Genomic DNA, 14616 nt, shown 5'->3' on the forward strand with positions numbered 1-14616 from the left:
GTATTAATAATCAAAATCTACAAAGTAACTAAAGTTTTCATATAATTGTAGTGGAGTAAATTGTACTTTAAGTACAGTACTTGAGTAAATGTACTGTAAATGTTACTTTTCCACCACTGGCGCAGGCTTCGTAATGGCCACCCCTCCCCCACCTCTGACTGACTGTCAGGACCCGCACCACGGAACGCTCAGCAAACATGGTTATTTTCATCGCTGTCAGGCAGAAACCTTGTATCTCCATATTTCTGTTTTTCCTTCTTTTTTTTAAATAAATTAATGCCCTACTGCATCTAGTTCTCAAACGTTTTAGTGCAAAGGACCCCCAAAAAATTACATGTATTTGGCTTCGCACCCCCCATCTGAATGTTGTGCCAGGGACCCCCAGAAGAGTCATGATATAACACAAAATAAGCTAAACTAGCCTATATCTACAAGGTCAAAAGTTGTGAGCTTGCAGATATTTTTTGCTATTTTTGAAAAACTTAGATTTTTTTTTTAAATGCTCCACCTATCATAATGACATGCAGATTGAAAAGTGGTTAAAGTCTGTCTGTGGAGTTTTGTAAATATTTAACCAATGGAAAGGAAAGTATTAACAAAAGCTTATGACTAAATAATTGGATCCTTCTTTTTTTCTTTTTTTTGTTTCTTATTCCCTTGCAGCAAAGCAACGGTTTTGGGGACTTACTAGGTTTTTCCGCCTGACAGTTTTATTAATCCATTAAGACCGGGAACGCGACTGAGTCATTTTAAGATTTAAAAGATTTTCCACAATAAAATAGATATAGCAGATCTACAAGCTCATAGTGCGGCACCGAGTGCCACGCTATGAGCTTGTAGATCTGCCATTTCTTTTTGAAAAATCGTGAAAATGTGTGCAAATCTTTGAATATGTTTTTTAAAGCGACTCAAATTGTTGCTTCTGGGGATTCTACAAATGTTCCCCCAAAAACAGCAGATCTACAAGCTCATATGAGCGTGTAGATCTGCAATATTTTGAATAGTCAAATAAATCTATAAAATGACACTAATGCGTTCTCGGTCTTAAAGGGTTAACTGAGCCAGTGCAGTGAAAGGCCCTCCAACCTTTCTGCTCTGTGACATTTGAGATGTAAATGAACTGGAGGAAAAAAAACGACGACTTTTGAGGGACTGCCGAGATGACCCGGTCACAGACGGCACACTTTCACTTTTCAGCAGTCCCATCACGACCTCGCGTTATTCCTCCGCTGACATCTGTCCATCTCTCCACCCGTCCGCCCATCCGCCCCGTTCGACCAACATCAATCCATCCGTCCGTCCGTCAGCCCTTTAGGTCCGTCCGACCATCTGTCTATCCACCAACCAAAGTCTATCCACAAGCCTGATTATCAATTATCAGTGATGGAAGAAATACTCATTCTTTTTACTTAAGTGAAAGCAATGTACAGTAGATATACATTATATGTCTCATTTCAAGTTTTCAAAATGTCTAAACATCTACAAGTTCAGACGTGCTGTGAGCTTGTAGCAGCTATTTTCAAACGGACAAAGTATAAAATGGGACTTGGAAGTGGTTAATGCATGGATAATAAAATCTAACCCTATAAAGCAACTAGTAACTAGTGAAATGTTCAAATTGTACTGGAGTAGAAGTGCAATATTTGCCTCTTAAGATGTAGTGGAGTATTTCAACTTGGAAATACTCTATTACAATTTTGAGTTACTTTTACTTTACTTGAGGACATGCACTTAGTTACTTTACACCTCTGTTCCGTCCTACCATCTGTCTCTCCACAAACCAAAGTGTGTCCACAAGCCTGAGATATCAATTATCTCTGGAACAGATTGTGTTCCAGTGCGCGCGTGCGTTCCTGCGCGCGCCCATGTGTGTGTGTGTGTGTGTGTGTGTGTGTGTGTGTGTGTGTGTCTGTTTTGTGTGTGTACATTGTCATGGGGGTGGTCCTCTGTGGCCTTTGTCAGATGTACATTGTGTGGCCAGTCAGTCAGTCAGTCAGTCAGTCAGTCAGTCGTCTCAACCAACTCATCATCATCATCATCCGCACGACAATTTATACACGACCACGGAAGTCTGACAAGTTTTAATTGCCAAGCATAGTTGCCTGTGAAGGGAAGGGGGGGGGGGAGGGGAGGGGAGGTGTGTGGGGGGGTGGCGCCCAAAATGTCCCCACCGGCTCTCCCTCTCTAATTATAAACTTCCTGCTTGAGTAATCACATGTCTTATTGTTTCCTAATTACCATTTTTACAATAAATTAAGCACAGCGAGGCAGCGAGACAAGGAGGAACGGAGAGCCCGGTGCATCAATACTGACGTGGTGCTGCCACACCGACCCAACCTTTACCCAGAAGAAATACGTCTTCGCTCTCGGAAACGGAAACCTTGTATGTCCAAAAACTGTTTTTTATTTTACTTTCTTTATTATTTATTTTTCATTTTTTATTTTAGAGTAGCCAATAAATATCTTACCACTTTTTTCTCCCCAATTTAGTCGTTATGCCGATTAATTCCTCCCCACACAGTAGCAATACCACAATATACAAATACTCTGTTACAAGTAAAAGGCCTGTGTTCAAAATGTTACTTGAGTAAAAGTACAAAAGTATTGGCATCAAAATATACTAGTACCAAAAGTAAATGTACTAAAATGTTTGAAAATAGCAGATCTACAAGCTCACAACACGTCGCATCGTCTATTTTCAAATAGCATAGGTATAAAATAGGGCAAAAGTGGTTAATGTATGTTTTATAATGTAATAATTTATATCTGCAAAGTAACTAAAAGTTTTAAAATAATTGTAGTGGAGTAAACGTACAATATTTGCTTCTGATATGTAATGGAGTAGAAGTAAAAGAAATACTCCAGTAAAGCAAAAGTACCTCAAAATTGTTCTTAAGTACAACTACCGTTTATTTTTATTTTCCTTTTTTAATTTTTAAAGAATAGCCAATAAATATCGTGACCCTTTTCCTCCCCAATTTAGTCGTTATGCCAGTTAATTCCTCCCAGTCTGTGTTGTCACTGCTGTTATATCCAACTGACTAACCTGCCAGTGAGGAGCCCCCACCGGGAGGACAGACAGCCTTCGTCCTACTCCTCCCGCCCAACACTCCCTGTTGACATCAGGTGCCGACCCCCCCAAATGTCTGCGCTTTTCGCCGATAGTTCGGTCTTCTCTCACTTTCTTCCCGCCGGTTGGTGCCCCCCCCCCCCCAAGGTTGGTGCCCTGTGCCCCTAAAGCCCTTCTGTTAATCCTGCACTGCAGTGACTGCACTCTTGAATGATGAAGCAGGGCATTAATTTAAAGGAAAACCACAAAAAGTTGACTAATGCTGGAAATACAAGGTTTCTGCCCGACAGCAACGATATTCCAGCATCCATCTCTCTCTCTCTCTCTCTCTCTCTCTCTCTCTCTCTCTCTCTCTCTCTCTCTCTCTCTCTCTCTCTCTCTCTCTCTCTCTCTCTCTCTCTCTCTCTGAGATGGCTGTTCATTAATTCTTCCCTTCACAACATTTTTAAGGTTTTAATTTGCTGTCTGTTCACCACAATGAGAGCCCTCCCACCCTGCGTTATGGGAGAAGACAGTACAATACAAGTATATACTGTAGAACCATGAGGAGGAGGGGTGCAATAGGGCAGGGTGACCAGCTAATGGTGGCTGAAAAAGCTCCAAGGAATTACCTCTGAATGGTAATGTCTTAATGGGTGAGGGGAGGAGGAGGCATTCATTCTGCCACGGGAAATTAGCATTCATAAACATTGCATGCTACATGGATCGCCTGTGTGTGTGTGTGTGTGTGTGTGTGTGTGTGTGTGTGTGTGTGTGTGTGTGTGTGTGTGTGTGTGTGTGTGTGTGTCTGCGAGAGTCATTAAAAATGACATTAACGATAACATCCGACCGCGGCGACGGCTGCGGCGGTGCAGTAGGCTAGCTGAGGCAATCAGTGTTGCCATGTCTGCTTAGTATTAAGCGATGTTGGGCTTGTTTTTCCGTGTCACTTGTAAATATTGGTAGTTACGGGTTGAGGTTTTTTGGGCTCGTTTCTAAAGTGTAGTTGCTTATTTGGGGTTGCTTCCTAAATTTATAATTTTTTTTCATGTCAAGGACCCCCCAGATTAAAGGAGAATTCCGGACAAATTAAGTGTTATCTTTCATGTCTCGTTACTCACCTAGCGACGTAAAAAGTGGCGTTCTTTTTTTCCATATATTCCCCTGTCATCATTTTTTAAACACCCTCCGTTGTTATAATGGGAGCGCGAGGGTTAGTGAAGTTCGTCTATTATAACCGACGCAATGTTATTTTTTTCTCTACTACGATTCATTGTAGAGTCTCATGATAGTCAAACATGCGCTGAAAATTCCTGCGAGCCTGCCGTTAATGGCGAACGATTTAACACTGGTTGCTTGTTTCCAGAATCTGGCAACACGAGTTGCCAGGTTCTGGAAAGAAACAAGCATCCAGTGTTAAATCGTTCGCCATTAACGGCAGGCTCGCAGGAATTTTCAGCGCATGTTTGACTATCATGAGACTCTACAATGAATCGTAGTAGAGAAAAAAATAACATTGCATCGGTTATAATAGACGAACTTCACTAACCCTCGCGCTCCCATTATAACAACGGAGGGTGTTTAAAAAATGACGACAGGGGAATATATGGAAAAAAAGAACGCCACTTTTTACGTCGCTAGGTGAGTAACGAGACATGAAAGATAACACTTAATTTGTCCGGAATTCTCCTTTAATACAGTATGTATTTGTCTGCGGAACTCCACCTGAAAAATATGTTGTGCCAGGAACCCCCCAATACAAGATTTTTGTTGTTGTTGTTCAAAATGTCCCTTTTTTTTTCTTCCGAGTTTTTGAAGATCTACAAGTGCACAACGCATCGCGTACATTACTCAAGTACTGTACTTAAGTACAATTTTGAGGTATTTTTTACTTTACTGGTGTATTTCCAATTAACTTTACTTCTACTCCACAACATCTCAGAGGCAATACTTTTACTCCACTACAATTATTTGAAAAATGTAGTTACTAGTTACTTTGTAGATTTGAAAATAGCCGATCTACAAGCTCACAATGCGTTGTGATGCGACACATTGTGAGCTTGTAGATCTGCTATATTTTCAAAAGATATTTTTATACATTTTATTTGAAAACTGAGTACTTTCTACTTTGGTACTTTAATCTTGATACCAACACTGTTTTACTCAAGTAAATTCGGAATTTCTGACTTTTACAGTACATGTAACAAAGTATTTCTACATTGCAGTATTGACACTTTTACCCAAGTAAAAAACTAGAGAACTTTTTGCTTACAACTGGTGGCTTGTTTCTCTCACAAAATCTGGCGACGTTGCTCTCAATACAAAAAAGTAGAGCTTTGAGCTATAAGGGCTCTACGGTGTCAAACTCCTGCCTCCTGGCTCTGTGTAACTGGGTCTCCTGGCTTTAAAAAAAAGGTGAAAAATATCATCAGTCTTTGCAGACGGCAGGCAGAAGGGTGCGCGGCGCATTTACAATATATCCGTTAAAGCAGAACAATATTTCACGGTGAAAACTAATCAAACTCAACAGCCAGTAGATAAAAAAAGAAAGAGAGAGAGAGAGAAAGAATGGGTGTTTGGGCCTCACAGGAAGAGTGATATATTTCCAACCTGTTCCAGAATGTACTATTAAGGAGAGAGAGAGAGAGAGAGAGAGAGAGAGAGAGAGAGAGAGAGAGAGAGAGAGAGGGAGAGGGGGAGAGGGGGGAGAGGGAGAGGTAAAAAAAGAGAGAAGCAGAGGGAAAGAGAGAAGAAATTAAGTCCTGGGTGGCTGGACTGAGTATACAAGACGGCCCCATCGTCATTTTCCCATTTTTATTTGATCAGAAAATGAAGCCGAATTCTATTAAAAGACAAACCAACACACAGCCTGATGTATTTCTGCTCCGTTCCAGACACTGAACAGAGCGTTATGGAGCAGAGTTCACTGCAGTCTCCTCTCCTCCTTCTCCTTCTAGTGAGGAGACGCAGTCTGAACAGAACAGGCCCCAAGCCACGTTATAGCAACTTCTAATCCAGATTAAAAGCCCCTCTCCTCTCCCCTCTTCTCCCTTCCCTTCCCCTCTCCTCTCCCTTCCTTTAATTTTCATCTCTCCTCTCCTCTCCATTCCCCTCCTCTCCCATCCCTCCTCTCTTCATATTTTGCACTCTTTCAATGGCATGGAAAACAGTGGTGGATAACAAAGTATATCTACTCAAGTACTGTACTTAAGTGCAATTAAGACGAAAGTAAAACTCGCATTGCGACACGCTGTGAGCTTGTAAATCTCCTATTTTTTAAAGATATTGTTATACATTTAGAAAACTTGTGAAATGGTACATTCTGCATAACGAGGACTTTTACTTTTGGCTCTTTGTGTACATTGTATACGTCTATTTTGATGTCAATACTTTTACTCATGTACAATTTTGAATACTGGACTCCTCATTTATATAGTATTTCTATGGTGGTATTGAAAAATGTGATTTATTTTTCTCCACCCACTGTCCTTTTCACCCTTTCAATAGCATGGGAAAGAAACAAGAACATATTTCATCCACATGTCATCATCATCTGTGGAGTTTAGCGTAAAACCGTCTTATCGTATAAAAGATTCGGTTTAAATTCCTACAGGCGTAGAGATGGAGTGTGATGGAGATGTGAATGTGGGGATTAAGCCATTAATACCGGGAGTGCATCTGTGTAACAGTGTAACCACTTTAACCATTATGTTATACTTTGGGCTATTCAAAAATAGCAGATATACATAGCACATAGCAAGCTCATAGCGCGGCACCGAGTACCGCGCTGAGCTTGCAGATCTGCAATTTTTTTTTTATTCGTTAACATTTTTTGCAAATCTTTGAATATAAATATTTTTTAAAATACATTTTTAAATCAAATCTTTGATTCTGGGGGGGGGGGTCCCTGGAATAAAACTCTTTCATGTCAAGGACCCCCAAAATGATATGTATTTGGCCGTGGACCCCCATCTCAAAAAATGTTGTTCCAAGAGCAAAGATTTGAGTTGAAAATTGTCCCTTTAAAGAAGTATATATATATTTAAAGATTTGCACATATTTTCAAGATTTTTTTAAAATAGCAGATCTACAAGTTGAAAAATCGTGAACATATGTGCAAATCTTTGAATATATGTATACGAATATATATAAATGTAGTTTAAAAAAAATAATATATATATTCAAAGATTTGCCCAAAAATGCCCAAAGTATAAAAATAATGGTTAAAGTGGTTACAGATGCGTTTCCCGGTCTTAATGGATTAAAGCCGACACACACGGAAATCAGCCTTTCGTGAAGGATCCGTGTCTCAGGAGTGCATTACGCCCCAACATTAATAATCAAAACAATGGCGGCGAAGGCAGCGGCTTGTTGGCACGGAACATCCCGAGGTGTTTATCTCAAATATAAAGAAACAGATGGGAACATTCTGCACCTCCATTTAATAACGCTTGATGTTTCCATTTAAAACAATATATATATATGTTGTGCAATTCTGCGACCGTCCGTCACCATGCCTCATGTCATGAGATTCCTGCTTGGAAAAAACAACCATAGCCATTACATATTGGTTTGGTGATGCCAACCTCCTTCACCATGACAAAGAAAGAGCAGATTAATTGCTTCAGCCACTGAGGAGAACCAAGAGAACCAAGAGAACCAAGAGAACCAAGAGCACTTCAGACAGACTGACATTCCGTAGGATTACATAACATACATTCACCACTTCAGCCCTATACACTTTGGCCATTTGAAAATAGCCGATCTACAAGCTCATCGCGACGCATTGTGAGCTTGTAGATCTGCCATTTCAAAAATATATTTATACATTTGAAAACTTGAAATGGGACATTCTGCATACTGAGTACTTTTACTTTTGGTACTTTAAGTATATTTTGACACCACACCACCAACACTTTTGTACTTTTTACTCAAGTGCATTTTTAAGTCCGGACTTTTACTTGTAACAGAGTTTTGATACTTTTACTTAAGTAAAAAAAATTGAGTGCTTTTTCCACCACTGGTACAGCGAGTGTGTGTTCACACATACGGGCAGTGTTGCCAGATTCTGTGAGAGAAACAAGCAACCAGGTGTAGGAAAACCAGCCCAAAAGAAGCGACAATGGGTCACATGAGCACTTTAACATATACATCAGCTATTTGAAAATAGCAGATCTACAAGCTCACAACGCGTCACGATGTGATCGGCTATTTTCATCGGCTATTTTCAAATAAAATCTTGCGGGGAAATTATAATAAGCAGATCTGGCAACCCTGCATACGGGGTGTGTGCGTGCATGCGTGCGTGTGTGCGTGTGTGTGCGGGCCTACGTGCGTGCGTGCGTGTGTGTGCGTGCGTACATGTGTGCGTGCGTGCGTGTGTGTGTGTGTGTGTGTGTGTGCAAGGAGGTTGTCTGCACACAGACAGAGATCTGGACTCATGTCAACAGGCTGTGGTCACACATGACTGACTCTGCTAATTAATTGTCTTTTAGTGGCGGCTATGTTTGCCGCATTGTCAAGCAAGACGCTGCTTCTGTTTTTTTGGCAACTGTCATTTAACCATTTCTTCATGCGGTCATGTATCATTCTGCAGCACGCCTTTCCTTTCCCCCTCTCCTAATTATCATACCCGCCCCCCTTCTCTGTAGATCTCTCTCTCTCCCGCTCTATCTCTCTCTCTCTGTCTCTCTCTCTCGCTTACAGTGTGTGTGTGTGTGTGTGTGTGTGTGTGTGTGTGTGTGTGTGTGTGTGTGTGTGTGTGTGTGTGTGTGTGTGTGTGTGTGTGTGTGTGTACACAAATACATTTTGAATTCCGAACTTTTACTTGTAACAGAGTAGGGGAGACGTGGGACGAAAGTAACACTTTTTGTATTTGCCTTCATAATTCACAGACTACTTGAAATATCCTAGTCATCTTTTGCTATAAGAAACATATATATGTGCCCTAATTAATAATACCATTCTTAAGCTTTCACTAATAAAGACAAGACTAAAATATTAATTTGAATGCAATGAGTCACAGTGTTACAATTGCCCCCGTGACGGGGGCAGTTGTAACAGTTTTTATTCAATTTTAAAACAGTATTTTTCAATTTTGTTTTTTCACATGTATGTCATTTTTGTTATTTAAATGTATTTTTACTTTGAAATGTAGTGACATTTAGTGAAATATGTTCATTTACTAACATAAAAGTATGTAATCCCAGACACAAAATCTGCTTGCATTGAAAACAAATTGTTACAATTGACCCCGGTCACTTTGTAACAATTGCCCCCGATGGGTCAACCATGATAAAATCCCATATTCTAGCTAGAAACACCTATACTAGCATAGGCTGCTGATGTTAATTTGTGACCAATAACATAGAGATACAATTAATCTAAGTTTAAATCAGCTGACATCTTATCTTTAGACAGCAGAAGGAAAATACCGTACACTCAAAAATGTACGTTTACACCTCTAAATCAGTTTTTTGTTGAAAACTTCTGCTGAGATGAAATTATCATTCTATCCTTCCATAGGCAGAGAGAGGACCCTACTGAGTATGTGCACAAGAAGTCTCATCCCTTTAGCTTGTTCCTAATTAGAATTATTGAGTGTGTTACTTTTGCCCCATGTTACTTTTGTCCCCAGTCTCCCCTACTTCTACATTGCAGTATTGATACTTTAACTTAAGTAAAACATTTGAGTACTTTTCCCACCTCTGTACTGAGCACTGAGGATAGGATGGAGGAGAAGAGTAAAAAAAAGTAATGTCTCATGTTCAGCAGTGATGTGCCGCCGTATTGCTGCATCCGGCCCTGGAAATGGTGCCTGTGTGTAAATTGAGGGAGAATACAGTTACTCAGAGGCAAATGGTTTCCGCCGCCGTGTTACAAGAATCACAAGGAAATTGAAAAAGCCATTCAAAACGCTAACAATTTTATGGAAAAGGCACATCATAATAAGGCCATTGTGGTGTGTGTGTGTGTGTGTGTGTGTGTGTGTGTGTGTGTGTGTGTGTGTGTGTGTGTGTGTGTGTGTGTGTGTGTGTGTGTGTGTGTGGCTGTATAACATTGCATCTCTCTCTGGGGGCACACAGAACGGTAATATCCGGAGCGATTGGTTCCCAGCCACTCTCTGGTCTTAATGTGAACAGGCAAAGTAACAAGTACATGAATCTGTCTCGAGGTCTGTCGTACGCACAAATGTCTGTCGTTGTTTATGGCAGAAAATATTGTGGTTTTTTTCACCGCTATTGTACACAGACAGACCAAACAGACAAGCTCTAGTTCCCACACACTTGCATAAAGTGACTATTTGCTGAGCCCTTTTTTTTCTTGTTCTATGTTCGTATGAAATATTAAGAGAAAACCACAGCTACTAGCCTACTACTGCTGGCTGGCTCCAGTGGAGTGTGTCTGGTGTTTGTTTTTTTCTGGTAAATAAAGCCGGTAATGACGGATTTTAAAAACTGTTTAAGAAAAGGACTTGTTGGCACGCCCTAAATAAATGTGGGGGGAGGTAAACAAAAAAGAAAAACTGGGAAGAGGTCATCAGCACAAAATGCTCCTATTTTGCTTTGCCAATGCTGCTCAAGCGGTGAGCGGTAGAGTTCACTCCATAACTTCACCTAAAAATCGGTTTTCTTGTTTGTTTGTTTGTCTGTTTTTAAACAAAGAAGGGTGTTTTGTCACTAGTGGATATAATGTGTCTATGCATCATTGCTGTCGGGTGTCCAAACCTTTCCTTTGTTGTTATTTTAAAAAGAGGGTTAGTCACAAGCTGGTACTGTAGATCTACTTTTATGAGGCACTCTTGTATGGTGAAGTAGGGCATTAAAGCAGCACTATGTAACTTTTTTTTACAGAATAAATTTTCATTTTGTCCAATATGTATGGTAGAGTTGTTGGTAAAAATGGTAAAAAATGTCAACACTTGCGCAGGAAACCGGGTTCAAATCCGGGGTAGAAGAGGAAGAGTTATAGTGCAGCTTTAAAAAAAAAAAAAAAACATTATTGAAAATAGCAGAAGCTGGGGGCACGGTGGCGCAGTCGGTAGCGCTGTCGCCTCACAGCTAGAAGGTCCTGGGTTCGATTCCCGCAGGGGACGCTGTGGGCGCTGGGGGCGTGTCTTCTCCTCCGCGTCATCAGCGCCCATACCCTAGGTGGGGTTGGCGAAAGGGCCTACTCTGTGTGGAGTTTGCATGTTCTCCCCGTGTCTCCTAGGGTAGTTAATACCCTCACAAAAACATGTAGTAATCCTGGTCGCGATACCGCCTCCCCCATGACAGCCGGGGCGCCTGATGGAGGGGAAGGGAACTGGTTGGAATAACGTGTTCCTTCCACGCGCTACGTCCAACCAGGGAAACTCCCCCCTGTCAGGTGACAAGAAGGTCAGTTGGCTCTCATGCAATGAAGGAAGCATGAGCTCGGCCCTGGCCTCCCTACTGTGGGGGACTGGTGTAGTGCTGGTGTATAGGACTGGTGTAGGGCTGGTGTAGCGCCCAGGATCACTTAGGAAATTGGCACCGGGTGAAAAAAATGGGTTACAAAAATCGCGGGATAAAAAAATTTAAGCAAAAAAAAGAAAATAGCAGAAGCTCACAAAGCGTCACAAGAACACACTTGTAGATCTGCTATTTTCACTACTTGTGTGTGACACTCTTGTATGGTGAAGTAGGGCATTAATTTACAGGGGGGGGGGGGAGACAAAAAACATAAAAAGTTGAAATATGGAGACACAGGGTTTCTTGGCCGACAGTGGCGATAATCTTCCTCCTCTCTGGGTGTTCGCCTACGGATCGTCTGGGGGAATCTAGACTCAATGCTGGGGATATAGAATATAGTATAATAAAGCCATGTGCCCCCACACTGCTTTAGAAAACCAATCCGGATACCGTCCCAATGTTCAAGGACTGCCCTAAAGCAGTGGTTCTCAAAGTGGCGTCCAAAAGTGGCGTCAAAGTTAATAGCGTCATCAATTTTAACCACTTTAACCATATTTTATACTTTGGCTATTCAAAGTTTTGGGGGTCTTTGACATGAAAAACTTTTGAGAAGCACTGTCCTAAAGTCTGCAATGCAATTTGTGTTCAAATCTCACAATTGTTTCCACACAGTTCTGGTCCCAGACAGCATATTGAATTTAGATGTCACCACAGTTTGACGTTATCAGAGGGCGGAGATGTCCGTTAGGTCTGGCGAAGCGAGGCTCTCCTCCTCTTTCTCAGTTTTCTCTTTTCCCAGATGTTGAACAGTGAAGGGTGACAACACGGTCGTCTGAGTCATACATTACTGTATCATAACGGACAGATAGAGATCTCCATATATGGGAATGGAAGAGACAGAGCCAGATGGGTACAACGGGTACTCTGACAAAGCCCCCGAAACTATGACTCAGACAAATCGGTCATATTGGCGGTGCGACATAGGTGCGACATAGGTGACCGAACCTCTTGTAACAGTAACGCAATAAATGCTCCCGGTGTACACAGACCTGAATTCTGAATTCTCAACTCTTCTCTTCTGTGGGTCCCTAGCTGGCACTAAATACTTTCAGATAATCGATTCATTGTGTTAAGAATTTACTCGATTCAATTTATTGATTTTCAATTAATAAAAAAGAAAGAAAATGGAAATAAAAAAATAGTTTTAATAGTTTTTGGAAAACTTTTTTTTGGGCTAGTGAAAGTTACAGGTATGGTGTGTGTGATATCAAATGTGAGCTTACCATAATCACAGTAATCCTTAATCATATTCCATCATATTCAAGGGCTTTTGGAGAGAAATGTGAATTATATACATCAAGGCAATTATGTTTCTGCACTCATTTCCGGTTTCGGACAAGAATTTTCCTTTTGGTCCTAAAAATGCTGTTGGTTATCAACTATCAAATAATGAATGAATCGATAATTTGCATCCCTATTGAGAACCCACTGTCATAACTAACCTTTACTCTCCCTCTGCCCCCCCTCCCCCCCAGTCTATCGTGGAGCCCAGCAGCGGGTACGACGTCCTGCGCAGACCCGAGGGCCAGCCGGGCGTCCAGGATGCAGACGGCTCGGCCAGCCTGCACCGCGCCACCGCCTGGGCCCTGCTACCCGGCCTGGCGCTGACGCTGCTCCTGGCCCAGCAGCGTGCCTTTTTGTTGTAGGAGAAGAAGAAGAAGTGCCAGGAGGAGGAGGAAGGAAAGAGAGAGAGAGAGAATTTAAAGAAAAAAATAGGTCATCCACCCACACAAAGCTGATCCCAAAAGCAGAAGAAGAAGAAGGTGTTCTTTCTTTCAGAGGCCGGTGGTACGGTGGTGTCGTAGGATTTTTTTTGTTGCTGAAATACTTTTTTTGTTGTCATGAATGGCGGTCGACTCATATGGAAGGAAGATGAACATGAAAAAAATGGACGGTGGATATACAACAAAAAATACCATCGGGCAAAAATGATCAAACAAGTGAATTTATCGTTTATTTTGATGTATTGATTGATTTTTGGGGGCAGGGGGTGGGCTGAGTGGTGCTTTTTGAGGGCCTTATAAGGACACGAGCCCCTTGGTTGTGTATGTGTGTGTGTGTGTGTGTGTGTGTGTGTGTGTGTGTGTGTGTGTGTGTGTGTGTGTGTGTGTGTATGTGTGTTGCGAGAGGCATCCGAGGGCCAAAAAACTCTCCGGAACTGATGCTCTCCCTCGGGTCTCACTGGCAGACGAAAAAGGACAAAACACAACCTTCCTCCACAACCTGACCGTCATTGTTCAAAGACTTCTGCACTTTTTTTTGCCACGATGAAGGAGAGAAGCAGGTGTATTACTGTAGGGAACCAATGGATCTTTAGGAAAAAAGAAAGAGAGAGAGTCGAGGAGACTGGATTTGGCACAAGTGGAAGGTGTAGCAGAGAGAGAGAGAGAGAGAGAGAGAGAGAGAGAGAGAGAGAGAGAGAGAATAAAAGAATGGAAGGAGAAAAGGGGGGATAGTGGCGGGAGGTGGGGGACGTGAGTGCGGTGGCGGTGGCTCGCTAGTATACATGAGGAGAGATAAATATTCCTTCTATCAGTCACACGTTTCCGTCCTGAATTGGTTCCCCCACTTAATCTCTTCTCGGATGAACGGACTGCAAATTTTGCGGGCTGTGCGTGTGCGTGTGTGTGTGTGTGTGTGTGTGTGTGTGTGTGTGTGTGTGTGTGTGTGTGTGTGTGTGTGTGTGTGTGTGTGTGGGGGTGGGTGGATGGGTGGGTGGTGGGGGGCGATAGGGGGTTGGGGGGTGATAACATTCTGTCGCTTCAACACTAGTATAAACTCTAAACTGTAAAGACCTAACTTGGTGTTCTAAGTGTTGGTATAGTAACCGTGACCATAATCAATCTACCGTTTAAAAAAAAAGAAAAAAACACAGCTCTTTCATTTTGGGGTGCAACAAGTATAAATATGATATAAATATAAATATGATTATTATTATTATTATTATGATTTTTTTTCAGCAGAGGAGAAAAAAAGGCAAAAAGGTGAAAGGTTACCTAGGAGACAGAATAAAAAAATAAAAAGGTCCTCGTTTTGACAATGTTGTTATTGATGATCGTGTGGGTGTTCACCAAA

The 14616-nt window shown here is 41.7% G+C and overlaps 1 protein-coding gene across 1 annotated transcript in view; it reads left to right on the plus strand.

Annotated features, from left to right (window-relative positions):
• LOC308088881 (GDNF family receptor alpha-2-like) overlaps positions 1 to 13562 on the plus strand; it is a gene marked incomplete at its 5' end in the record, with an annotated part of 253642 nt that extends 240080 nt beyond the window's left edge. Inside the window, 1 exon segment of the mRNA XM_080433467.1 lies at positions 13017 to 13562. Coding sequence (XP_080289593.1) covers positions 13017 to 13187 — 171 coding nt within the window. The 3' untranslated portion in view covers positions 13188 to 13562.
• Between the last annotated feature and the right edge of the window lie 1054 nt (positions 13563 to 14616).

Source organism: Gymnoscopelus braueri, assembly GCF_963280865.1.
Source record: "Gymnoscopelus braueri genome assembly, chromosome: 7".
Taxonomy (NCBI): Eukaryota; Metazoa; Chordata; class Actinopteri; order Myctophiformes; family Myctophidae; genus Gymnoscopelus; species Gymnoscopelus braueri.